The 27,392-nt window shown below is 39.5% G+C and overlaps 1 protein-coding gene across 1 annotated transcript; it reads left to right on the forward strand.

Annotated features, from left to right (window-relative positions):
- The first annotated feature begins 528 nt into the window (after nt 1-528).
- syap1 (synapse associated protein 1) lies at nt 529-26,390 on the forward strand. Its single transcript, XM_080204029.1, has 9 exons — nt 529-758; nt 11,135-11,253; nt 13,066-13,132; nt 16,081-16,154; nt 17,014-17,153; nt 19,761-19,909; nt 21,152-21,207; nt 21,363-21,504; nt 24,759-26,390. The coding sequence occupies exons 1-9, from the start codon at nt 575-577 to the stop codon at nt 24,881-24,883; spliced, it is 1,056 nt and encodes a 351-aa protein (XP_080060155.1). The 5' UTR covers nt 529-574; the 3' UTR covers nt 24,884-26,390.
- The last annotated feature ends 1,002 nt before the right edge of the window (nt 26,391-27,392 follow it).

Genomic DNA, 27,392 nt, shown 5'->3' on the forward strand with positions numbered 1-27,392 from the left:
TCCCAGTCCAATGTTAGCATCTCCGCATCATGGCTTTTTTTCCTGGCAGAACAGCTTCCATCTTCAAAATACCAGAACAAGGTCTGAAACAAATCCAGCCTCACCAAATTTCCTGTACAAATGAAATAGTCCCACCACCTGCCGCCCCTCATCCTCCCACCTACCCGCGTCTCAGCAGCGCCACCGGTGGCCATTCCTGGAAGAACGCGTGCGCAGTGGCTGCGTCTCAGCAGCGCCGCCTGTGGCCGCTCCTGGAAGGACGCGTGCGCAGTAGCTGCGTCTCAGCAGCGCCGCCTGTGGCCGCTCCTGGAAGGGCGCGTGCGCAGTAGCTGCGTCTCAGCAGCGCCGCCTGTGGCCGCTCCTGGAAGGGCGCGTGCGCAGTAGCTGCGTCTCAGCAGCGCCGCCTGTGGCCGCTCCTGGAAGGGCGCGTGCGCAGTAGCCGCGTCTCAGCAGCGCCGCCTGTGGCCGCTCCTGGAAGGGCGCGTGCGCAGTGACGAGCGGAAAGCGGCTTCCGCCCAGCGCGTGCCTAGCGATCCAGGCGCTTCCGTGTGTGCGACGTCACCGGGAGACGGAGATGTTCCGAGCGGTGGGCAGCTGGTTGGGCCTGGAAGGGGCCCAGGAGCAGCCGGTCCGGGAGAGTGCGGGTCATGGCGCCGGCCAGCAGGAAACGACGACGACGGAGAAGGCGGGAGGAGAAGGAGAAGCAGTCGGCGGCGATGAGGCTCCCGAGATGCTGAGTCAGGCCAAGGGTCTGGGCGGTGAGTCCCGAGCAGGAACGGCCGCTGCCACCTCCTCCTCCCGGGGAAGGTGCTGACCGTGTCCGCCGTTGCGCTATCCCACCCCCCTGATGCAGGTCTCTGATCTCTGGATGCTGGAAGCCAAACATGCAGAAAGGCGAAACAAATGTATGTAGATCCGGGGGAAGCAAGCACCTGTGTGGGCAATGTCCCATCATAGTGTAGTGCAGATGTTGCCAGCCTTGAGAGTTCTCTCGTCTCTCAAGCCAACAGTTGCAACTGACTGAGCCTTGATCCAGAGGCTTGAGCACCAGCTAAGGTGGTACTCCAATGTAGGACAATACTGAGGGCTGTTTAAAAAAAATGAGTTGTGAGCATCGCCAACAAGCACCCCTGGTGGTGGTGATCCCTTTTAAACCTCTGGGCTCCATCTGATGTAGGTACACCCCCAAAGTACTCGTAGGTCAGGAGTGCTAGGATTTTGACACAACAACAGTGCAACATTGAGTTTCTTTCGTTCGGATGTGATGCTAAGCTGAGGTGCTAACTACTCCTTAGGCAGCCTATTGATGATGATCTGATCGTGTGAGTGACTGGCCTACCAGTGCTTTTCAGCACCACTGGGCGTCTCAGTGCTTTACAACTAACTGAGTACATTTTGAATGTTAGAAACAAATAATGTTGGAAAGAAAGCAGCTAATGCACACAGGAAACTCTCTCAAACCACAGCATGATAATCAGTGGATTTTTTTTTGTATGATGTTGATTGAGGGATAAATATTATCCAGGACCCCAAGGATAACCTCCTTGCTGTTCTTTAAGATAACGCCATGGAATCTTGCAATTATATCCACCCAAAGGTGGTTGTTGGTTCATGGTCTCATCTGAAAGTGCCACCTCTGACCAGTGCAGTATTGTCTTCAGCACTGTAGTTGAGTGCCAACTTGGATTTTGGATTGGGACTTCAACCCACAGCCTTGTGACTCAGTCAAGAATCTCCCAGCAGAGCCATGGCTGATTGTCAATGGCATTATTGTATAAGGAAAGTTGACAAACACAATGTATGTGCAGTCCTCCAGGATTGCAATGGAGGCTTCAGAGTTTGAACTCCAGGATACGACTGCAAGAAAATCCCAACTATGAGCTCTAATATGTCTGAGCACATTCCATTACTTGGTAGACACTTGCAAATATCACCTATTAAATTAATTTCAATGGGACTTTTTTCATTGACTGGAAATGTGTTATATGATTTGACACAACTTGAGTTAATGTAAAGAAGATCACCCTCAAAGTATGTTGTCTTTATCTAAATATTACTAACAGTTGATAAGCCATTTGGTTCACTTGTTAGGTGTGTTCAGGAGGGTTTCTTGACACAGTATGTGGAGAAGCCTACAACCAGGAAACTGCAAGTCAGCCAAATAATGGTAGTGGGGAAATTATTGGAAAACATTATTGCCGACAAAATAAAGTTTCTTTTGAAAGGCATGGGTTAATCTAGCAGTAGTATTGCATATTTGCTAAAAAAAAAGTATGAGTGAATTTTGAGGTAAAAGGATGATCAAGGTAGCGCAGTTGTTGGTTTACACGTGGATTTTTGTTGGTAGTCAACAAAGTGTCACAGATGAGGCTTAGTGGGAAGATCGAAATCCATAAATTTAAAGGGCAAATGACAATTATGAAAATAACTGACAAGTTTTGTAAATGATGTAGACTTGAGCTTTGGGAGTGGCGTTACTAACTTTGCAGATGATAGAAAACTTGATGAAGTAATATGTCGTGATGAGGACAGCTGTAGGTTTCAGAATGGTGAAATGGCCAGAAACACGGATGATGGAATTCAGGGCAAAGAAGTTTAAAGTTATGCATGTTGGAAAGACAAATATTGGACAGTTTATTATCAATGACAATTTTGAAAAGTGTCAATGAGCAAGGGGTCTTGATGTCCATATGCACAATAGTGGCAGGATTGCTCAAGTTAGAGACATATGGGTTTATAAATGGGGGTAGGCCTCAGCTGGAAAATTGTGGACAACTCTCAGCGCCACACTTTAGGAAAGATGCAAATATGTTTGAACAGTTACAGTGCAGGTTTGTAGGATATCAGTAATGATGGGGAATGGCAGTTAGAAGGAGAGGTTAAAAAAGTTAGAACTATTTTCCTTGGGACAGCGGAAGATGCAATCTAATAGAGATTTACAAGATGATTGGTTTTGAAAGAGGTGATAGAGTAAAACAAAATTGCTCTGATAAATTGGCCAATAATTCAAAGTAATGGGTACAAATTGGAAAAGGTCTTGGAGGGGTGGGCGGGTGCAGGTAATAAATATTTTCAGAGTTTTTATGGTCAGTAGTACTTTCCTGAATAGGTGATGGAGTTTGATTCAATAAATTTTGAAAAGAAACCGGACAGGTAGCTGAGGAGCTTTGCGAGATTCTGGACACAAGGCAACAGCTCTTTTAAAGAACCAGCAGAAGCCCACCCCTCCACTATAAGTTTCAATGATTCAAATATATCAAGTATCACAGAAACCACCCTTAACTCTCTCACTAGTTTTTGGATCTTACAGTTACTTTGTCTTTCCTGTTAGATGAGATTATTGATGCTATTCTGTGCACCATTTCCAAGGTCCTTTGAACAATGGTGTCCTGGCCACACATTGCAATATTCAATTTTCCATTTTCATTACTTATTGCAGGCTTCGAAGTCCCAGGTACATGCCAACAGCCCAACTTTGCTCATCCTGTTTTCTTCATTGTATGCTTGTTTCTCGTTCTTTCATCCAATATACAAAATTTGATATTTTCGCTATCAAGTTAAATGTATTTGCTCAGTTAACACAATCTCTGCAGTAAATGTTAAATTTATTCTCCAACTCCACTTTACGACTTATTTGTGTAATCTTTAATTACAAGCTTGCAGCTGGTTTCTAAATCCAGGTTATTTGATGTAGATGAAAATAAAATCCAATTCTCACCCAATAGCCAAGACCACTGCAATATTCCACTCAGGATCTCCATGCATTTAATTTTTTTAATCCAAGTTTTCTCCAGCGCTGTATTGTATATTGGATTCTGTTGATTTTAATTTAGTCTTTTGTGTAAAATTTTGTCAGATGCTTTCTGGAAGTTCAAGTAAACCGAATCATAAGGATTTCTTCCCTTTTGTGCTTATAACCTCTTAAGTGGGAGGTTTTTTGAGTAGAATCAGTTCCTCCAAACTTCATGGTGAATGTTACTCGTAAGCTTTTACTATAAAGGTGTTAATCCAGCCAACTTGGTGCAATTTCATTATTTTACCCAGTATTAATGTGAGGGTAATGGATCTCTAGTACCTGTCTCTGACTTCCCTTTTGTAAAAGTATGGATCCAATTTTTATTTGCTTGCAATCCTTCAGACTTTTCAAGTAACCAATTAATCTTCCACAATTTCTCAACCAGTACCTCACTGATTTCTTCTCCAGTCTACCTCCTAGTACGTATACCATCTGGCCCAGGTTACAGGTGGAAACTATCCACGTAGCTTGATAGCCTTTGTTGTATTTGTTTGTGCACAAAGCTGGCCCTGAGCATCAATGACCAGTTCAGTTCGGCATCCATTTGAAGTATGTGAATTCTGTTGCCCCAAGCAAATGAACAGTTACTAATGCTGGAGATTAGTTACTTGCCCCACCAAAACCAAAAGCCTATAATTCAATATTAAAGGGGAGTACAGTGTGAATTTGTGCATTTAGATTTTCTTTACGTGAAAGAATAGATCAAAGGTGTCTGTGAAACTTTGCTGCACTGGATATTCCCAATTTAATGCTAATATTTTAAAGGCTGCCTTTAATTACTGAATGCATAGAAATTTTTACCAGTTGCAGGATATCTAAAGTAAGAGAAGTTAATGGGTCTCAGCTATTTACACAACAATATGGCTATAGATAGAATAATCTGGAAAAAGGGCGAAAATGATCAGTCATAAAATTAATTGAGGGAGTCCAGCAATGATAATGACTGGGGACTCTATTTAAACATTGGACTTAATCCCTTTGCTTCAAACATTAAGAATGTATCAAACAGTTCACTGGACTTGCCTCTTATGAGCTTTGGTCAGGAGTCAAAATTGATGTGGAACTTTCACATATAGGATGGAGGAATCTGATTTGTAGGTTACTAACATGTGAATAAGAGTTCAAGCAGAATTGTAAGTAAGCACTATTAGCAACACCCAGAATGTGAGGCTTCAAACTTAACTTCATCGAACAGGTTTTGCATGGTCTAGCTGAACTTGATGAGTGGGTGAAGATGGAATCGGTGGCAAGGCAGTCCAACAGATTGTATAGAATTAGGTGTTGAACTACTTTACAATGGTGATATGTAGCTTGAAAGTCTTTGACTGTCGTACTAATGTAACTGGCACCAAATGGTTTAGCTTTCTGGTTTTATTTATTTTTAGCCCCTTTTGGCTTCACTGCATTCCACGTTTTTAGAAGATAGGCTGATCGGTGTATGCAAATCTCCTGCTTGCCCCCGTGGCAATTATGGAGGTCATGGTGAAAAAATTCTGTCAATTGCTGATATATTTGTTGTATATTAAACAAGAGCAACAACTTGAAAATGTTGCTGTGTTAGTAGACTTTTGTATTAGTTAAACCTGACAGCTAGAGACCCAAGTCATGTATCAAATTAGTTGCTGGTCTGTTTTCAGAGCAGCTTATAGTTATATGGCATATTGTAACATTGTTTTTTTTTCCTGGTGAACCTTGAGCCATAGAACAGAGAACAAGCAATCCATCTGTTCCCAGGATTGATTACTTTAACTTTGTACTGCTAAAGTCAAGTATTCACTCATGGGACTTAAATCTACCATTCTTCAAATTTTAAATTCAAATATTATATATGTTTATAAGAATTTACATTTTTTGTCCAATGCTTTCCCTATTGGACTTTGTGTCCTGTTATTCCATTATTACATAACTTTATCAGAAGACAATCCGTTTTAAATTAAAAGAAGGGGTTTCTCTTCTTTAGGAGACAATGATCATTGTATCGTAAAGTTTAAAATGATGATAGAAAAGGATAATAGCAGTCTAAAGTAAAAATAATTAACTAGCATGAGCCAACTTCAATAGGGCAAGAACAAAGCTGAGCTGGTTAGATGAGAACAAAAGATTGTCGGGAAAGGCTAGCTGAACATTGGAATACCTTCAACACAGAAATGGTCTAGACATGGTCAAGGTATAAAGGGGAAAGATAGAATAAACAAATCTAGAGGTTCCTGATTGAAAAAAGACGTGGAAATTAAGATAAGGAAGAAAAACTGTGCTTATGACAGATGTCGGGTAGAAAACATAGCTGAGAACCAAGGGGAGTACAGAGGTTTCAGATGAGAGATGAAAAAGCACACTAGAGAAACAGATTGTGAGAAACGACTGTCAGCCAACTTAAAGGGGAATCCCAAAGCCTCCTGTAGGCATATAAATACGATACTGGTGTATTGGCAAAGATGAGAACCCTAGGAGGGTTCAAAATTGATAAGGAGGAAGTGTTGAATAGATTGTTGATATTAAAGTTGACAAGGCACTGGGACCGGATGAAATACATAAAAGCATATTGAAGGCAGCAAAAATGGAAATTGCAGAAGTGTTGGCCACAGTCCGAGGATTTGGGGTAGACCATTTAGGATGGAGGTGAGGAGACATTTCTTCACCCAAAGAGTGGTGAGTGGAATTCATCACCACAGGAAATAGTTAACGTCAAAACATTGAATATATTCAAGAGGCGGTTAGGTGTAGCATTTGGGGCAAATGGATCAACAGCTATGGGGAGAAAGCAAGATTGGACTATTGAGTTGGACGATCAGTCATGATTGTAATGAATAGTGGAGCAGGCTTGAAAGGCCAAAAAGCCGCCTCCTATAGGGCATTGGTGAGGCCGCAGCTGGAGTACTGTGTGCAGTTTTGGGCGCTGCACCTGCGCAAAGATATTTTGGCCTTGGAGGGAGTGCAGAGGAGGTTTACTAGGCTGATACCGGAGTTGAGGGGGTTGAGCTATGAGGAAAGGCTGAATAAACTGGGCTTGTACTCATTAGAGTTTAGAAGAATGAGGGGAGATCTCATTGAGACGTATAAGATGATGAATGGGATGGATAGGATAGAGGTGGAAAGGCTCTTCACGCTCAAAAAAGACAGTAGGACTAGGGGGCACAGCCTAAAGATAAAAGGGGGGCGGTTTAGAACGGAGTTGAGGAGGAACTTCTTCACTCAAAGGGTGGTGAATCTCTGGAATTCTCTGCCCGTTGAAGTGGTGGAGGCTGCCTCGCTAAATATTTTTAAGATGCGGGTTGATGGGTTTTTGATAAGAGAGGGGATTAAGGGTTATGGGGAGAGGGCGGGAAAGTGGAACTGAGCAGCGACAGATCAGCCATGATCTTACTGAATGGCGGGGCAGGCTCGAAGGGCTAGATGGCCTACTCCTGCTCCTATTTCTTATGTTCTTATGTTCTATCTTCTATGTTTCTATAATCTTCCAGCCTTCTCTGGATTCAGGGGGGTGGCAGAAGACTGGAAGTTGAAAATGTTACGCTCTTGTTCAGAACCAGCCCAACAACCGGTCTATTTAACATTAGTCGTGGACAATCTTCTAGAAACAATTATAGAATTAGTGGCCATGTGAAAAAATGTGGGTTGATTAGGAAGTATGAACATGGATTTCTAAAGGGGAAATCTTATTTAATAACTTGCTGGAGTTTATTGAGGTAACAAAGGATTAATGTAGTGTACTTAGACCTTTTTAGAAGGTATTCGCTATAGTGCCATGTAACAGATTTGAGAATTTTAGCTCATGGAATAAAAGGGACAGTAACAAAACTGGCCGAATAATAGAAGCAGAGAGTATTAATGAATAAATATTGGACTGGAGGAAAGTTTGTAATGGTGGGACCCTTGCCCCTTCTGATGAGACAGATGAACAGAGCAGATAGAAAGAAACTATTCCCCCTCGTTAAAGGCTCAAGAATGAGAGAGTACAAATTTGCAAAAGAAACAAACGTGATGTGAGGAAAAACGTTTTCAGACAGCAAGTAGTTTGGATCTGGATTGTATTGCTTGGAAGTGGGGTGGAGGTAGGTTCAATTTATGAGGCATTGGATGATTACTTGAATAGGGGTAAAGGGAAAAGGCACTAAGTCACAATGCTCAATTGGAGATCTGATACAGACATTATGGGCCAGATAATTCTGTGATTCTCATGTCTATAAAACCTTGACAATCCCACTAAATTTTCATTTGATCAGACAGTTTCTTTAGGTTCAAACGAAGATTTCTGTCTTATACAAAAAATGCTACATTAGATAGCCACTGATGATTTCTTCCAAGAATGTGATGATTTATCAGGCATTAAATCAACAGTTGACAAATTAGTTACCTGAGACATACAATTGCTTAAAAACTTGCCTAAAACTAACAATTGTTAGTTAGACTGCTAGCGCTGAGATAATCTGAGTGTCATTTACCAAGTAGTAAAAAGGACCCAAGCATGCCTGGTGTCCTGGCCAAAGATTCTCCATTAATACTGAAGAGCAGCAGTTTGTGGTCAATATTTCTCCTTATTGCTATTTTCAGAACCTTGTTTTGTGGAAAAAGACTTCCACGTTTGCCTATACAGCAGTAACCACATTAAGAAAGCTAGATGAGGAGGCATGGCCTGCTTATATAAGTTCTCTGTTGTGGTGAGCACAATTAGTTTTGGAGACAAACCCAAATTGTAATCCTCGTTCATTAAGGAACATGGAGAATATTTCTTGTCCAACTTCATAAGATAGTACTTGTTACGTAGTTGTCTGCACTATATTTCCAAACTAAAAGATTTAGAATCAATAATTATTTTGTAATGGACTACATTTCCACACAAAGTGACAGAAGTGATTGATATCACGTAGCCACATTTATAGCCTGGGTATAAATGTCTCTGTTGGGTTTTTAGTTTGATATTTGGTCTGCCAGTTTCTTAATTTTAAAATTCCATGTTTTCAAATCTCTGTATTGTGTCTCAGCAACCTCTCCCACTTCTGGAACCTGAGCCTAAAGCCTCTGAGGTCTCTGCAGTTGTTCCAATTTCAGTGTCTTACATGTCCATGATTTTTGTCATTCCACCATTGACGACTATGCCTTCAACAGGTTAGGTTATTGTGTCCTCCTTTAAGACACTGCTTAAACCTTGCTCTTTGACCAAGCTTTTGGTCAGGAGTCCCAATATCTTTTTATCTGGCTTGGTATCAAATGTTGTTTGGCAGTGTTCCTGTGAAACACCTTGTGGTGTTTTCTGCAGTTAAAGATGCTGTACATTTGCAGATTACTTTTTTTTGTTTCACCGTAATTTGGCTTGTGTGGTGTTTGCAAATTAAACTGAATTTGAGGCATTGGGTCTGGGAGTCAATTTTGGTCAGTAAGAATAGAGGCAACTGGTGAGCAGGATCGGAGAGGGGGCAGCAGGGCTTGGAAGAGTTGAATTTGGAGATGATAACAACAAGGATGACCATTTCAGCAGCAGATGGACTGGTGTATTGGCAGAGGTTGGCAACATTACAAAGGTGAAAGTTGACCATCTTTATTAGGGAAAGGACATACGTTCTGCAAACCAAGGTTGCAAACTGTTTCAATTCTAGACGATGATCAGATAGATGGATGGAATCCATAAAACTAGTACAAGTCTATGGTTGGGTCTTCACAATGTTAAACTGAAGAAAATGGAAACATCTGGAGGTAGGACAGAATTTGACAACAGAGTAAGTAGAAGGTTCAAGAGTGGTGGACAAGGTGTAGGGGCAGTTTCATTGAATTAGGCAGTAAAAGGAGAGTTGGGAGGATATGTAAGACCATGATTCAATATGAGGTCAAGTGGGTTGTAAAATCTTGTCTAAGATCTCAGTTTTCCTACTGTTCAGGGATACTGTCACCAAGGTAGAAAAGGAATTGCAACATTTACATACCATTTGTTAATTTCAAACAGAGCAGTGATGTTATGGTTGTGTAAATTTTAGTGCATGTGTTTGTCAATTTTTGTTAAATCCTCACGGTATAAATAAGTTGGTTTTAAAATGAAGGTGAAGACAGTTAGATTTTGAATTAGAAAGCAATACTTAGCAGATCATCTAAACTCGTGAATGGACCTTTCGGAATAGACATAGATCATTTGGCCCCTCAAGCCTCTCTTTCCATTCAGTGAGGTCATGGCTAATATGCAGCCTAACTCCAGATAACTGCCTTTTCCCGAGATCCCTTAATACCTTCAGCTAACAAAAATCTATCCATCTGAGATTTTAAATTACCAATTGATTGAGCATCAAATGATGTTTGTGTTTGAGCTCTGAACGTCTACAGCCCTTTGGCCAGAGGTGCCCTTGTGGTCTATTCCTGCTCCTATTTATATTCTGTATGTTTCATCCCTGAAAGGTCTAGCTCCAATTTCTAGACCCCCAAGCCTTGAATGCCCTAAACAACATATAGTTTTTCTCTATCTACCCAATCTGTTCCCATTACTATCTTGTAAACTTGAATCAAATCACTCAACTTCTTAAATTGCAAGGGAAACAATACTTGTTAATAATAACAGCAGCAATTTAATTACCCCAGTGACAAGAACACAATTGTGAGAGCAGTGAAGTCAGATGGTAAGTAGATTATCTTCTACCCTGACTTGAAAATATATCACCACTGCTTTGCAGTCGCTGGGTCAAAATCTGGAACTCCCTCCCTAACGACATTGTGGGTCAACCCACAGCACATGGACTGCAGTGTTTCAAGAAGGCAGCTCACCACCACCACCTTGAGGGCAACTAGCCAGTGACACCCATGTCCCACAAATGAATAAAAAAAAGGAAGGCTTTACTGGTCCACTGGTTTCTATTAGTCCATTTGTTGTTGCTTTGTAACTTTTGTTCAGCACAATGGGTTTAATGGGCAGATGTGCTGAGTCAGAAATTGCAGGGTGTTTACAGCCTGGGGATAAAAGAGCTGATAACTACAGTTAAGGTGCAACATCTTATGGTGACACCCAGATTTGATCAATATCAATCTGTTTAGTTAAAGGATACATCTTTGTTTGATTAAGAACTTCACAGCTGGAATAACATTAAGAACATTTAACAATGCGTTGCTCTGTATAATCTCTTAAGTGACATATTTTGTACTCAGCATACAAGTTACAAAATATAGATTCCACAGGGATACGAAAAAGACCTGACTTCAGCAACTAATGTGTTTGGAAAGTTTTGTTGAAGGTCTCAAACCAAAGACAAGAAAGCAAGATAATGTTGCACACCCTTTTAATTACTGCTAACTTAGTTTAGGTACTTGTTATATACCTAGGGAGTTGCATTACAGTATCTGACATTTTCTTTTCTTGCACAGATTTTCTGTTCAGTTTTGCCACTGCTGCTACCAAAAAGATATCTGAATCCATGGTTGAGACTGCACAGACTATTAAGAAATCTGTAGAAGAAGGAAACATTGATGGTGTGATTGACAAGGTATGTACGTTTCCAAAGAAATACATAGGATTACAAATGTATTAAATGTTATGCACTAAAACAATGTTGATATATTACATCCAAGGCGGATGGTGTTGAGGAAATGAAGGAGAAATATGTAAGAATTAAGGTGCGCGTGTCCAGTAATTTATGATGATATCATAGAATTCCTACAGTGCAGAAGCAGACCATTTGACCCATCGAGTCTATACCGACTTCCCAACAGATCATCTTCCCTGACCCTATCCTTGTAACACCACATATTTATCCTACTAATCCCCCTAACTACACATCTTCAGACACTAAGTGGCAATTTTAATATGCCCAGTTAATCCAACCTGCACGTCTTTGGGGTGTGGAGGCAGGAATTGAACCTGGGTCCCTGGCAATGGGAGGTAACAGTGCTAACACTGTGTCATGGATAGAGTTTTTGCTTTGTAGGCAATTGGTTATAAACTGTGCTAGTTAAATTACAATTCAGATTTTTGCTAAAGAAGATTTGCATAATCACAAGGAAAATGTTCCATGAAGCAATGTAATCAGGTGGGGTAATAAAAGCTAATTGTTTATTTCCTTTTACACATAATATTTAATACTGCAAACCTGATGCAGTTTTATCAATGCTGCTGAAATTGGAGTTTTTGCAGCAAAAAAGTGTATTTACAAAGTATTGATGATTTCACCTGTAAAGCAGCCAAATTTTAAATTACTTTTTTAAACATTATGCTAAACTATTTACTGATTTCAACAGGAGAAACTTTCCATTTTGTTATTTTAATCCGGAGACCTGGCCAGTTTTGCAGGAGTGGGAAGGCTTTGAACAAAGAACAACACAGCACGGGAAACAGGCCCTTCGGCCCAACGAGCCCACGCCGCCGTCCCACTGTCTCAGTGACCTATTCATGATTTTAGTCTATGCCTAATGTGCGAGGATCAGGGAGGTCCAATTTAGGGACAATTTAGTACCCAATCAATCAGCCTAAAAGCACATCTTTGGGGATGTGGGAGGAAACCGGAGCACCCGGAGGAAACCCACGCAATCACGGGGAGAACGTGCAAACTCCCACAGACACAGGCCCAAATCCATGTGTCCGCACAGCAACAGAGATAGTCTCTGAGCTGTCATGTTGCCCTCGAGATGGTCCAGTTTAAGCACACTAACGACATGAAGCAATAGGCAACTCCCGAAGCAACGTCCAAGATACAATAATTTTTAAATCGGTGTTAAAAATTGATGAAACTTAATTTATGCTTGTGTGTCCACAACCACTGGTTTGGCCGATTTCTAGAAGTAACTATCCAGTAATATTTTCTGTATATTAAGCACACTAGACCTATTTGAACATCTAGCTATTTTTATCAAAGCTACATGGTTTAAAACTAGACAATACATTCAAATAAACCTAGAGCTACGCAAAATAACTTATATTGGACTCTGGTTTCATGGCTTTTGCTGAATCTGTATTCAGTGTGATTTATAGCTCAAACTTCAATATGAGTTTATGATGAAGGAACTATGAATCCTTGCTTTGCCAGCAGCCTTTGGTTTCTGATTTGATGAAAAAGGTATCTTCTCAAGGTAAACTAAAAAACAACTATTCAGCACATTTTTTTCAAAAGTTATTGATTTATTTTTAGTTTGCTAACAACAGGCATTTGTGCAGCAGATCAACTATTGTTGTATACACAAGTGAAAGTGTACATCCCTTGTGCCAGGGAATGAATTTGAGTCTGCTATTGTTACGTAAGCTCAAGTCATAAGTTTGTCTCCAAGTCATGTGGCTGTAAACAAATTATTTTTCTACATTTTAGACCATCATTGGAGATTTCAAAAAAGAACAAGACAAATTTGTACAAGAAAAGTTGACAAAGAAAACAGGTACTGTCTGTCTGTGGAATATTCTGTCGACATGTATATGTTCAGAATAGATAAGCATTAACTAATTTTCATCTCAAGGGCCTTTCCAAATTCCATATTCCTTAGGGATATGAGGGAAATTCCATTGGAATTTGATCAAAATCATTTGCATGTGAAAAATCAGCAGTCATTAAAATAACATTTACTTTCATTATCCATTGCTTTTCTTTCAAAGTTTAAAGTTTATTTATTGGTATCACAAATAGGCTTACATTAATATTGGAAGGAAGTTACCGTGAAAATCCCGTAGTGGCCACTTTCAGGTGCCTGTGCGGATCCACTGTGGGAGAATTTAGCATGTCCAGTGCACCTAACCAGCACATCTTTCAGACTGTGGGAGGAAACCAGAGCACCCAGTGGAAACCCCCACAAGCCAGGAATCAAATCTGGGTCCTTGGTGCAGAAAGGCAGCAGTGTTAACCATTGTGCCACCATGCCACCCTTCTTCACTTCAGTGATATTTTTATATGCCTCGTTCTTTGTCATTTTCTTAATTCTTACTATATTTACGGCTGCATTGCATTTATTATTCACATGAACAGGGATTCCTATAATATTTGAGGAATGAAAACATTAAAAGTAAATTATTGCGGATGCTTGAATCTGAAACAAAAAAAGCTGGAAAATCTCAGCAGGTTTGACAGCATCTGTGGAGAGAGAATGGAGCTAATGTTTTGCGTTTGGGTAATCCTTTGTCAGAGCTGAAATTAAATGTTATTTTCTACCAGGTTGAAAAATCTATGCAAAAGTTTGGCATTGAAAACACAATTGAACTGTGAAAAGAGAAGTAAATTTTAATATATACTGTCAAATTACCCTGCTTACAGTAAGTTTGAGGATGTGCTGTTTTATAATAGGACAGCACGGTGGCACAGTGGTTAGCACTGCTGCCAGGGACCCGGGTTTGATTCCTGGCTTGGGTCATGTCTGTGTGGAGTATGCACTTTCTCTCTGTGTCTGCGTGGATTTCCTCCGGATTCCTCCCACGGTCTGAAAGACGTGCTGGTTAGGTGTAATGACCCGAACAGGCGCTGGAAAGTGGCAACTCGGGGAATTTCACAGTAACTTCATTGCAGTGCTAATATAAGCCTTACTTGTGAATAATAAATAAACTTTTTATGTTTGCCATTTGACACATTGTAAATCAGAACCACATGGTGACTGAATATATCTAGCATATTCTATCACATAGTATCACATTTCTGTATTGCTTTAGAGATCAGATTCCACACTTCTGTCATTATTCTGCAAAAAACAGTGTGTTTTAATTGTTTATTTTATGCATTATGTATTTCATTTTTTTTTACCATTTTGAGAAGACACAGCAAGGCTTTATGCAAGGTGTAGCATTCAGAGATAGATATCCAGTATTAGCTGCACGCTGGGAGGGGAAGAGAAATGATCATACATGATAGCCTTGATGGTAATCAGGGGATGATTTGTCCTGCAGTTTGGTAACACCACTCTGGAGTTCCTGTTTACTAACACTAAAGTTGTACTCTAAATTCAGTCTGAGTTTCTCGCACCTTGCAAAATGAGATTTCTATTGAGATATACTGCATAAACTTAGGAGTGGGATGATATTCTTTTTTATTCATTTATGGGATGTGGGCTTCGCTGTCTGGACCAGCATTTATTACCCGTTCCTTGTTGCCTGTGAGAAAGTGTTGGTGAGCTTCTCTGCTTTTTGTGTATGTGACATACCTGGGCAATTGTCCACATTGCTGAGTAGATCCAGTGTTGTAGGTGTACTGGAACAGCTTGACTATGAGTACAACTGGTTCTGGAGCACAAATCTTCAGGAGGAGGCTGAGATAGATCATCCACTCATCACGTCTGGCTAAAGATTGTTACAAATGCTTCAGCCTTACCTTTTGCACTGATCTGCTAAGCTCCCCCATCATTGAGGATAGGGATATTTGTGGATCCTCTTCCTCCAGCGAGTTGTTTAATTGTTCATCACCATTCGTGACTGGATGTGGCAGACTGCAGAGCCTAGATCTGATCCATTGGTTGTGGAATCACTTCGCTCTACCTGTTGCTTGCTGCTTATGCTGTTCTCCATGCAAGTAACCCCGTGTTGTATTTTCACCAGGTTGACGCCTCATTTTTAGGTGATGACTGGTGCTGTCCTGGCATGCGCTCCTGCACACTTCATTGAACAGGGCTGATCCCCTGGCTTGGTGGTAATGATTGAGTGAGGGATATGCAGTTGAGTATAAATTTGTTGTTGCTGATGGTTCACAGCGCCTCATGGTTGCCAAGTTTCTAGATCTATTTGAAATCTATCCCAGATAGCACGTTGGTAGTGCCACACAACATGATGGAGGCTATCTTCAGTATGAAGACGGGTCTTAATATCCACAAGGATTGTGTGTGGTGGTCATTCCTACTGATACTGTCATGGATAGGTGTATCTGTGGGAGGGATATTGATGAAGATAAGGTCGGGTATGTTTTTCTCCTTTTGTTGATTCCCTCACCACCTGCTGCTGTCCCTGCCTACCAGCTATGTCCTTTAGGGCTTGACCAACTCAGCTAATCGTGCTGTGTTACCAAAGCCACTCTTGGTGATGGGCATTGAAGTCTCCCAGCCAGAGTACATTCTGAACCCTGGCCACCTTCAATGCTTCATGCAGGTGGTGGAGTACTGATTCATCTGCTGGAGGGTGGAATGTAATAATCAGCAGGAGATTTACTTGCTCATGTTTGACCTGATGCTATGAGAATTAATGGAGTCTAGAGTCGACATTGATGACTGTCAGGTTAACTTGCCACCACCTCTGGTGCGTCTGTCCTGCCGATGGAGCATAACATACTCAAGAATGGTGATGGTGGTGTCAGTAACATTGTAAACTAATTTTTGTAATTTATCAGGATTTCTTTATAATCAACTGTATTTTCTTCCAGATGCTGCAGTACCTCCTTGGGTTGGGTACAGTGAGGAAGAAGCAATTCAGCAGCAAATCTTAGCCTTATCAGCAGTATGTGTGCTTTTCTTTAATATTTCAAGATAATTTGATGAAATTGTGTAAATGTTCGACAATATCACTGACTGAAACTAAAGGCTGTAATATACCTTTAAACTAAATCTGGGCACCAAATGTATAACGTGAGAATGACAAAACCTAGCCAGAAATGTTATTTGAATGGCCCCAATTTTGCTGCAATGGTGAGATCTAGTGTTGCAGCTTCTAACTTGTTCCAAATGTTGCTGCTTTTATGATTAATTATGGCACAGTCATCATAGCAAAGGCCAAACATTCGTCATTGATCTGAGAGCAGAAATGATGGCATGTTCATTATCTGGAGCCATCGGGATGGTTTAATCATGGTTCAGCAGCAGCACTGCCATCTCTGAATCAGAAGGTTGTAAGTTCAAAAGTGAGTCTACGGACTGAGAAAGGAGATTCCAAAATGGTTTTCTTTAAGATTCCAATCATGTTAGGCAGCAGGGTATTTTGAATACTTAAAACTGCCACCATGTTCTGTAGTGACAAATTACCCATCAATTTTACACATTTATTTACAAGATCAAGTATGCATTCATTGTGTCTGAATTAATCATAAATTGACACTTTTTGCTGCTTTTCTTTGCCCCATTAATTGCCAGGCTGTAGTTGTACTCTTGTGCTGTCGTGCCATCTAGGAGTTGGAAAGTGGTATTGTAAGAGGTAATGTTTTCAACCTTGCAATTTAGTTCCTTATTTAACCTGATTCACAGTAGTGCTTTTTGGGTCCAGTAATCATGTGTCAGTGAATAATAGTCCTACCTGATGTATATTCTACATAGGTCCTTTGTAAAATCTGACAAAAGGTAACCTGAGATTCTCGTGTTTGCAGGAGAGGAGAAATTTTTTGCGAGACCCACCAGCAGGAGTCCAGTTTAATTTTGATTTTGATCAGATGTATCCAGTTGCTGTTGTAATGCTCCAGGAAGACGAACTTCTTAACAGAATGCGATTCGACCTTGTTCCAAAGCTGTAAGTTATCAACTTAAATAGAATACGTGCTCAATAAAATTACAGGAACTGCAAAAAAAGCCGACATAAAATATTATTAATTTGTTAATAATATTTGATAAATGATCATTCCTTTGAATGTAAAGCATCTACTGAACTTGAACACTTGTGGCTATTCCCATCTATGGTGCTTGGTTTTGTCTGTGTGAATAGGAACGTACTGTTACATAGAATTGAGTGGACATTTCCTACACTAACAAATGGCATACTGGCTGTACAATAGAGAACAAATTAAACCAGTTGTCAATGTTGTGCAATATATGTGGAACAGTCAGGATGGTTGGACATGTGGTTCAGCCAGGATGAGTGGTAGAGTGTGGAAAGTAGTGAAGGGAGTGTATCAGTGCAGCAGGCAAATGTATCAGTAGTGAATTAAATTAAAATTCAGTACAGTTGTAGTCAAAACTGGGACTATGCCTCATTTGTTGTTGATCGACATTCAAGCACACAGTGTAAAAGTAGCTAGATCTTAATTTATCTGAACATATAACAGCTTTTTTTTAAAACTCTAATCTTTTTGTCTATTTCCTTTCTGCTTTATAATTCCGCAAAGTAGTGTCTGAATGTGGTAACAAAAAATGTTCTTTCTAAACATTCCTGTTCCCTAATCAGGTTCTGCTGAAGTAGTCTACTGAATTTGTCATGCAGGAGACACTTCTGATAAAGCAGCAGTCCCTCAGCACTGCACTGATGCACCAGCCAAGATTATGTTTTCAAGCTGGATAGACTGGGCCTTTTTTCCCTGGAGCGTAGGAGACTGACGGATGATCTTATAGAGGTCTATAAAATAGTGAGGAGCACAGATCAGCTAGATAGTCAATATCTTTTCCCAAAAGTAGGGGAGTCTAAAACTAGAGGGCATAGGTTTAAGGTGAGAGAGGAGAGATACAAACGTATCCAGAGGGTCAATTTTTTTTTACAGAGGGCGGTGAGTGTCTAAAATAAGCTGCCAGAGATGATAGTAGAGGCGAGTACAATGTTGTCTTTTAAAAAAGCATTTAGATAGTTACATGGGTACGATGGATATAGAGGTATATGGGCCAAATGCAGGCAATTGGGATTAGCTTAGGGGTTTAAGAAAAAGGACGGCATGGACAAGTTGGGCCGAAGGACCTGTTTCTATGCTGTAAATCTCTATGACTCTAAGCCTGTCAGGTGGGGTTTGAACCCACACTAATGATCCAGAGGCAAGAATGTGACAACCTCTTTACATAAGAACAAACATAAGAACTGGGAGTAGGAGTCGGCAATTTAGCCCCTCGAGCCTGCTCTGCCACTTAATACCAGCTGATCTCATCTCAGCCTTAACTCCACTTTTCTGCCCAGTCACCATAACCCTTCAACCCCTCACTAAATAAAAATTTGTCCACCTCTTCCTTAAATTTACTCAATGTCCTAACATCCACCAAACTCTGGGTAGTGAGTTCCACAGACTCTCAACACTTTGGGAGAAATAAATTTTCCCCATCTCTGTTTTAAATCTGCCACCCCCTTATCCTAAACCACGACCTCTTGTTCTAGATTGCCCTACAAGAGGAAACATCTTCTCCATGTCTATTTTGTCAATCCCCTTTATCATCTTGTACACCTCAATTAGATTTCCCCTCCTTCTAATCCCCAGGGCATATAGGCCTAAACTGCCCAATCTCTCTTTGTAAGACAAACCCCTCATCTCTGGAATCTTTAGTATAATGAGTACAGCACAAACAATATTACTGTCACTGTCAAACTCAATAGATTCAGACCCACTCTGGAGACCCAAGTGCATAATCTAAGATGACACTTTAGTATAATATTGAAGAAATGCTGCAATATTTGATGCGTCAATTTTCAGGTGTTGTTAAATCAAAGCTTTGCCTCCATCATACCCCAAAATTGAGGCTGAATTTACTTTGTAACCAATATCACAAAAATAAATGACCTTTTTACTTGTCGGATTATCATTAATGGGACATTTCTTTACACACACTGACTGCCATAATTCCCTTCAGTATAAAAGTAACAATACCTCCACAGTACTTAATTTGTTTTGAGGACATGAAAGATAGCTTAAAACGCAAGTTCTTTCTCTCTCCCTCCAATCCATCTGCAGGTAATTCTGAAAAAACAATAAGTTTTAAGATTTCTTGACCTCATTGCTCCAAGGAGTTTCTCCAATTATTTCAGAACAGGAGCAAGTGCCTCTTTCCAAATCTTCAGTGTTATAGTTCCGGTTATGGAACATGTGAAGAGCAACTTGTTAAAATTGTAGGAATACTAGAACCTTTAAATTCAGGTGTAATGAAAAATAAAATCTGGGTGTATTTCTAAGATAAATGTAATTGTTTATTTGTGGTAAGTTGAACAAATTTCTCCACACAATCTATATATTATAAAACACTTTTTCTTGTGGTTTAAACCAGGTGGCATTGGAGAAAGAAAGATGGGTGATGTCAGATGAATTTTGTCTTGATTATATATTGTACCATACTGTTTCCCTTGCAATATTCTGTTGACAGACTGTATATGTACAAAATCTGTATAAAATTACTTCAACGTTTGAGTTTTTATCTCATGATCCCCCTCTAGTGTGAAAGAAGAAGTGTTCTGGAGAAACTACTTCTACAGAGTGTCACTTATCAAACAGTCAGCACAGCTTACAGCCCTGGCTGCTCAGCAGCAAACAGCGGATCAAGAGGACAGAGAAGATAGCAATACTGATGATGCCCATTTGACAGGTAAATGAATATGTTGGTAGACAGCCCAACAAAATTAATTACCTCCACTACTGAAGATGGGCACAGTAGTGTTTTCATTCCTGTTACCTGTTAGTTTATATATCTAAGCAATATATCTGAAAACTGATGATTGGATTTCATTGCAGAACATGGCCCAAGGGATTAGTTTTTAGTGATGTTTGTGGATTTGGATTCAGGATTTTTTTGTTTTTTCATTTTTTAAAGGATCTGTTAATGTTGGGAGACTGGGTGAATTGATTTTTTTTGTTTTATTTTAGAGTATTGCAGTTTCAGATTCTGTGGTGCAATTTGACCTAACTTCAAAATGTGAGCATAGTATTCACAGCAGGTTGTTAGTTGTGGATTGGCCTGAAGCCTCCTCAGTGCGATGGAAACTTCTAATTAGAAGTTTTTTTTTGGCTACAGTGCTTCAACCAGGCAGGGGAAAAACCTCAAAGAAGAGCTGCATTATTGAAATAACTTTAGCACAACATGGTGAAGGTTTGCATCCTACTGAGTGTCTTCTTCACTTGTTCTGCTTGTGAATGCCACTTTGTTAGTTGTTGGATTTTGTACACATCTTTCTATTTTCCAGCCAGTAAACGACTGAAAAGTGTGCAATTGGCATAGTGTGCAGCTGGCTGCAAACTATGCCAATTGCATCAACAGCAGACATCCTTCAAAGGGATTTCCCTTTGACTTTCATTACTGTGGTGCTTTTACTCTGCTTACCTGCTGAGAAGGAGAAATGTGAAGATGTTGTGAGCCATAAGTTGAATTATTTAATATCCTGAATGGGAAAAATATACTGGTGTGACAATGTCATGAACAGGGATTTACAGTCACTTGGGTTAACAAAATGTCCTCTGGATTTCATGTCTTACGAGGTTCATTTAATCTATTTCAGGAACTGTAAAACATATCGGAATCTAATCAAGGAGCTCAAATAATGTAAACCACAACCAAACTTCTGTAATTAAGATTAACTTGAATCGTTTTAATCATGGTTTGTAGACTGTTTGCAAGATAGCAATACAGTAGTATCTTTCATGGTAATGCCCATTAATCTTGGGCTTAACCTGCAAGCATATTCTTATCCTAAGCCAATAAGGATGCGTGCACATTCCTTTACATTGCACTCTATCAATCTCTGTAGATAATTGAATTGTTTAGATCTGTGTTTATTAAGGTTGAGTGAATTGTTCGTAACCAGAATTTGATGACGTTTTCTCTTTCTTTCAGAAACAAGGTCAAAAACACCACCTTTTGCTATCCAAACACAGGCAAAATCATGCGAGGTAATTTTTGTTTTGACTAGCATGATTTATTACTCTATTAAATAAAGTTTTGCATGATAATTAGGCTGTAACTAGACAGATTATGGAGTGGTTTTGGTTTTTACTGCCTCCAATAGAACTACAGCAATCTTTTCATGCCTTGATGATCCTATCAGGAGGAAGAGGAAATTTCCACAAGTCCGGGTGCTACAGAATTTATTAGTGATGCATACGATGCATGTAGTCTGAACCACGAAGATCTGCGGAAAGAAATTGAGCAGTTGGTGTTGGATAAAAAAGATGAAGTTGCAAAAGAAGGTGGGAAATAACATAATAATCTTAATAATCTTTGCCAAATACTTCCTGAGATTCTCGAACATACTGTTTCTTTAATCTTCTTTCTAAAAATGAAGACGTTGAATGTAGTTTTATCTGAAATCTACACATTGCTTTCTAGCCCATATATGTATATATTATATCTGGTTGCATCTTCGTATAATAAAACATATATAGTAAAACTGGAGTCATTGGGAATCAGGGAAAATTCTCAGCTGGTTAAAAATTCTCTGAGCACAAAGAAAGATGGTTGTGGTTGTTGGAGGTCAATCATCTCAGCTCTAAGATATCGCTGCAGGGGTTCCTCGGGTAGTGTCCTAGGCCCGACCAAGTTCAGCTTATGCATAAAGATCTTCCTTCCATCATAAGGTCAGACGTGGGGATATTTGCGAACGGCTGCATAATGTTCACCTTTGAGTAAGTTAGAGGCTGGGAATCCTGCAGTGAGTAACTCACCACCTTACTCAGTCTGTCCATCATCCACAAGGCACAGAGCAGGACTGTGATAGAATACTTTCCACTTGCCTGAATGGGTGCAGCTCCAACAACACTCGAGAAGCTCAACACCACCAAGGACAAAGCTGCCTGCTTAATTGGCAGCCCATCCATAAATGTTCACTCCCTCCACCACCGGCACATAGCAGCAGCAGTGTGTACCATCTATCTACAAGATGCACTACAGCAACTCACCAAGCCTCCTTAGGCAGGACCTTCCAAACTCACTACCATATATAAGAGCAAGAGAAAATCACCACCTGGATGTTTACTTCCATCCTGATTGGGAAACATATCTCGGTTCCTTCAGTGTCGCTGGGTTAAAATCTCGGAACTTCCTCCCTAACAACAGCACGTGGACTCCAGCAGTTCGAAAAGGCAGCACCTTCTCAAGGGGTTGGCAATAAATGCTGGTTTAGATGGTGACGCCCACATCCCATGAATGAACATTTCTCAAACTTTAGATTTTATAGTTATTTTATTACTAATTATTTACTTAAGTCTGTTGTTTTTCATTGCTCTACCATTTCATTTGAGCTGAAGCTGTTCATTAGATTTTAACCCAAGGTTTGATTTGATATTTTCAGATCTACATTTTTAGATTGTGATTTTAGTTTTTAAATCAATTTGTTGTGCAGCTGTTAGCCAGGTTTGATTCCATTTCATTGCTACATACTACATATGTATCCCAATAAATTAGCATTTATTTTTAACCAAAATTTGTAGCCACGTATAGGAAAATAGTTATAATTCTTTTGGCCATATAGCACAATGTTGTTTATTGAATTAAAAAGCCCAACAATCTCAAAGAGAAGAATGGAGCTAAGTCAAGTAGACCAGACATTTGATTCCTGATCTGTTGAGTTAGCTCATCAGAACTGACAGCATTGAGGTTGGCCTGAATATCTCCTCCTGAGCAAAGAGGCAGTTGACCATTATTCCCTTTCTGAATCAGTGTTAACAGAACGTACTTTCAGCGTAACTTGTTGCTGCTTATAGAATGCATGGAATGTGTGGCCCACAGCTGTTCAAGGTCACAACTAAACAGAGTTGTGTGTTTTCATACCAATAAAACTAAACTGGCAGTTGTCCAACTTGATGAAAATTGAAGTACTTGCTGAACTAACTCACCAACTGTAATGATTTTTGTGGTGCTTGAGCTAATTCTTAATCGAGCAACTTCTCTGTGTCCAATGTCAAATTTGAGTTACATTGATTTGCAGTCCTTGAACACATTTCCGATTATTAACTTTTTTTGCTTGCACGTTGGCTACCACATTTCCAATGTTACAGTAGTAACTGCAGTTTACAATAGCTTTTCTGTCAAAGGCTTTGAGAAATCCTGGGCTAGTGAAATCTGTAATGCAAAATGCAAGTCGTTTCTTTGAAAAGCATATTGTTTAAAATCATCTTGGTGGCAAAGCTAATTGGAGTACTAACATGTGATAGGTCAAGGGGAAGAGATGACTTCCTGACAACCATGTTGCTGTGGGTTGCATCTTGCCCCTGCTCAATTTATCCAACCACCAGATCACAGAATCCATAGTACATAAGACGCCATTCGGGCCATCCATGTGTACAGACCACAATCCCACCCAGGTCCTACTCTCGTAACCCTGCACATTTATCCTGCCAATTCCCCTGACACTAGGGACAATTTAGCATGGCCAATCAACCTAACCTGCACATCTTTGAACTGTGGGAGGAAACTGGAACACCAGGAGGAAACCCATGCAGTCACAGAGAGGAAGTGCAGACTCCACACAGATGATGACCAGAGGCCAGAATTGAACCTTGGACCACTGTGAGACAACAGGGCTAACCACGGTGCAGATCATTGTCATCTGTCATTCCCAGTAGCCAGCAGAAGAATAGCATCGAGTAAAGTTGGTCACCCAGCTGTGTTCCCAACTGCAGGATGTGTGACGATAGCAAGTTCTGAACTGGAAGATCTTGCACCCCCAAAACTCTGCTGAGCTATATTTTTTTTCTCCTCCTGTTCTTCTCTAGTATTTTCTTACCTCAACACCACCACCCCATTGAAATATGTTGACTGCTTTTGCCAGATTGTCACAGTTGAGCCCAATCCTTTCCTTATGGGGAATGACTTGATAGAATGAAAAACCTGGCCAATTTCAATATCCCCTTAAGACGGTGCTTTAAAAACCTTTGGAAGGTTCTGATACAATAAGAGAAGGGAAGGATAATTTTAAAACACAAAAGATTTCCAGCTATGTAGAAATTGTAGTTTTCTGACCAGCACTAAATCAGGAATGTTAAATTTCAGCATTAGATTCAAAACGATTTAAGCTGTTTTAGATCTGCTTGGCATGATAGCCAAAGGTTAGAATACTCAATGTAATCTCACAATATCGGTATAAACTTTAAATCCATATTCTGATTTTTTTTCCCAGCGTAAAACAAACCCAATCTTGAGGTTAAATTCACAGTAGAACTAGTGTAGACAAAACACTCGATTCGTAATGCTGTACCTGTCCATTCCACCTGTCATACATAATAGATATAATGTAATTTTTATTTGCTACCAGTGACTGAAGTATGTAGTATTGCAACATTCTTTCTCAGACAAAATGTGTCTGGATGGCGCCTACTAATAAAAAATAAGGTTACACCGAAGCTGTATTAAAGCAGCAGAATCTGGAATAAATTGTCTGGCTCTGTAAATGCATCTTTTAAAGTGAAGCAAAGCAATGTTAAACCTTGCTTAACTTTGTCAACAGCATCTACTGATTGGGAAGAGGAACTGCAGCAAGAACTTCAAGATTATGAAGTGGTGGTTGAGGCTGAAAAAACAGATGAAAATTGGGACAAGGAAATTGAAGACCTATTACAAGCAGAAGGTTGAATTGAAGGTTGCATTGCACTCCTATACTTTCCCCAGCACACAACCAGCATGACTGGCATGAACCTCAAATTCTCTTCACAATATGTCATCTGAGAAGATAAACTGTAGGAATAATTCTGAATTAAATGTGCCTTGCTGTGTGCCTCCTCTGTAATTTGGAATAATTTACCTTTTTTTCAGTCCAAGCAGGTGGATTAACAAGGTTAGATTTTCAGTCAAAGGATTTCTGCATTTTGTGTTTGTTACCAAGTCATTAGTACTACAGTGCATTCCATGCAAGTGGCACCAGTGATTTGTAGTTGAAAATAGCACAAGTCTGCCTGGTGCAAGTAAAATTCTGATGCAGATATGGGATATCAGTGCGCTTTTTCAAACTTCCATCATGTGATGAACTGGAGGAAGCATTGCTACCTTCACAAGCTAGTTATGAACTTTGTAGAATTCAACTATGCTAAATTATATATACGGAAAAGGTGACCATATACTTTGCTAACAGTTTTCTGTTGTGAAATACATATATTTAGACTAAATGAAAAATAATCTAAATTTACTGTTTACCAATGGTTTAACAATTTGAAACATGTACTAACTCATGTCCTTTCTGTTAGTTATCAGCACAAAAATAAAGTTTTTAAACTTTTCACATCATATAGTGCTAAAATGACCTTTTCATATTCCTTATGTCTTTCTAATAAAAATTGTTAGTAATAGTCACCTAATTATATGAACTGTTTAAGAATTGTTTGAATACAAAACAGCTTTTTAAAAATTCAAAAAGCATTGAAAATGGTACAAATGTTTGTCATTTCATATTTGCCAAGAAACACTAATCACCTTACTTGCAAGTTTGGAAATCTAGATGTGTTTATAGTTTTGCTTGGTTATTTATATTTTTGTGAAGCAAATCCAAAATTCCTGTCAATAGATTCTGGAGGCTGATTAAATGATTCGTCTGTTTTTTCACAGCGCTCCACTATAATATTTATGACTTCAAATCCAAACATAATCTCTCAATAGCTATCCAAACCTAAATTTCATGCAAAATATTTGCTCATTTACCAGTAATCCTGTTGCCCAGTTTTAGACTGACTTTTTATTTGACATCTTGAAGTTTGACTTATTATGTTGTGACTGGGAATAGCAACTTCCCATTTTAATCACAAATGGGGGAGTCCTACCAAATATCTACTTGCCGGCTAATCCTAGCCAATGGTTATAATGTGTATCGGTATGCAGGTGGCTTGAAGCTGCTAAAATATAGGGCAAATGAGTTATCATCACAGAGAATTTTTTTTATTGCCACCAGGTGTAGATTGTGTATGGCTTTCTTTGTGATAGTTCGGGCCTTGAGGCGTTTCAGTAAATAGTTTCAATGTATCATGCCAGTTTGGGATTTCATAAGGTTTAACTGATTTAAGTTGTACAAAGTTTTTTCCAGGCTAAATGTAACTTATGAATTTCTCATGTATCACTCAAATTTGAATAAATTAGATTTTCTTTAGATTAAGTATGTGTACATTTTTTGTTGCAGATTCTTTTAAGCAGATGTGAATTTATTTTAAAATATCTTGGCAGTTTGCAAGTTGATACTAACAGTTTAAATTTTGATAGAATTTCCCAGATATTTTGTTTGAAGATTAATGGAAAAATTGCATTAAATGTAACCTTTTGACATGACACTAATACAACCTGAGGAAGAATGTGGAGTGACTTAATAGATTTTTAATTTTTTAGCTGGATCTTTTTCAGTGAAAATAGTGTCTTCATTTTCTTCTAAGAGTAAATTAATTATGAAGACACAAAATTGACAAAAAATATTGAGTTTAGGGGAGCATTTAAAATCCAATACCATTATTTGAAGAGAGCACAGATTTCTACCAGTGCTCTACGAAAATTCTCCATCAACAAATTCCACAGCAAACCTGATTAACTGGTCAGTTATTTACTCATTTGTGGAATTTTGCTGTGAAGACAAATGTCGTCTTTGTATCAGTAACAGCTGTTACACCACTCAACAGTAATGACTTTGAGCTTTTTGATTGCAATTTTAAGTTGCAAGTTGATGACCTCTTGACGTTAATTATGGTAAACCAGAAGAATTGCTAAATATATCCATGTCGTGTAGTTATTCTGTTAAAATGTCGTCTTATACATTGAGTCTCATTCAGACTGTTGTAAGAATATAAGAACTAGGAGCAGATGTAGGCCATCTGGCCCCTCAGGCTTACTCCATTATTCAATAAGATCATGGCTGATCTTTTCATGGACTCCGCTCCACTTACCTGCCCGCTCACCATAACCCTTAATTCCTTCACTGTTCAAAAATTTATCCTTGCCTTGAAAACATTCAATGAGGTAACCTCAACTGCTTCACTGGGCAGGGAATTCCACAGATTAACAACCCTCTGTATGAAAAAGTTCCTTCTCAACTCAGTCCTAATTCTGCTCCCCCTTATTTTGAGGCCATGCCGTCTAGTTCACCTGCCAATGAAAACAACTTCTGTTTCTA

The sequence above is a fragment of the Carcharhinus amblyrhynchos genome, chromosome 15, assembly GCF_965287045.1.
Source record: "Carcharhinus amblyrhynchos chromosome 15, sCarAmb.v2.hapA, whole genome shotgun sequence".
Taxonomy (NCBI): Eukaryota; Metazoa; Chordata; class Chondrichthyes; order Carcharhiniformes; family Carcharhinidae; genus Carcharhinus; species Carcharhinus amblyrhynchos.

Excerpts from the sequence above, each read along its gene's own strand:
- syap1 (XM_080204029.1), top strand. The coding sequence starts at position 575 with ATGTTCCGAGCGGTGGGCAGCTGGTTGGGCCTGGAAGGGGCCCAGGAG. Across the intron at positions 11,254-13,065 it reads TTGATGGTGTGATTGACAAG|ACCATCATTGGAGATTTCAA; the intron begins GTATGTACGTTT and ends TCTACATTTTAG. Across the intron at positions 21,505-24,758 it reads AGATGAAGTTGCAAAAGAAG|CATCTACTGATTGGGAAGAG; the intron begins GTGGGAAATAAC and ends CTTTGTCAACAG.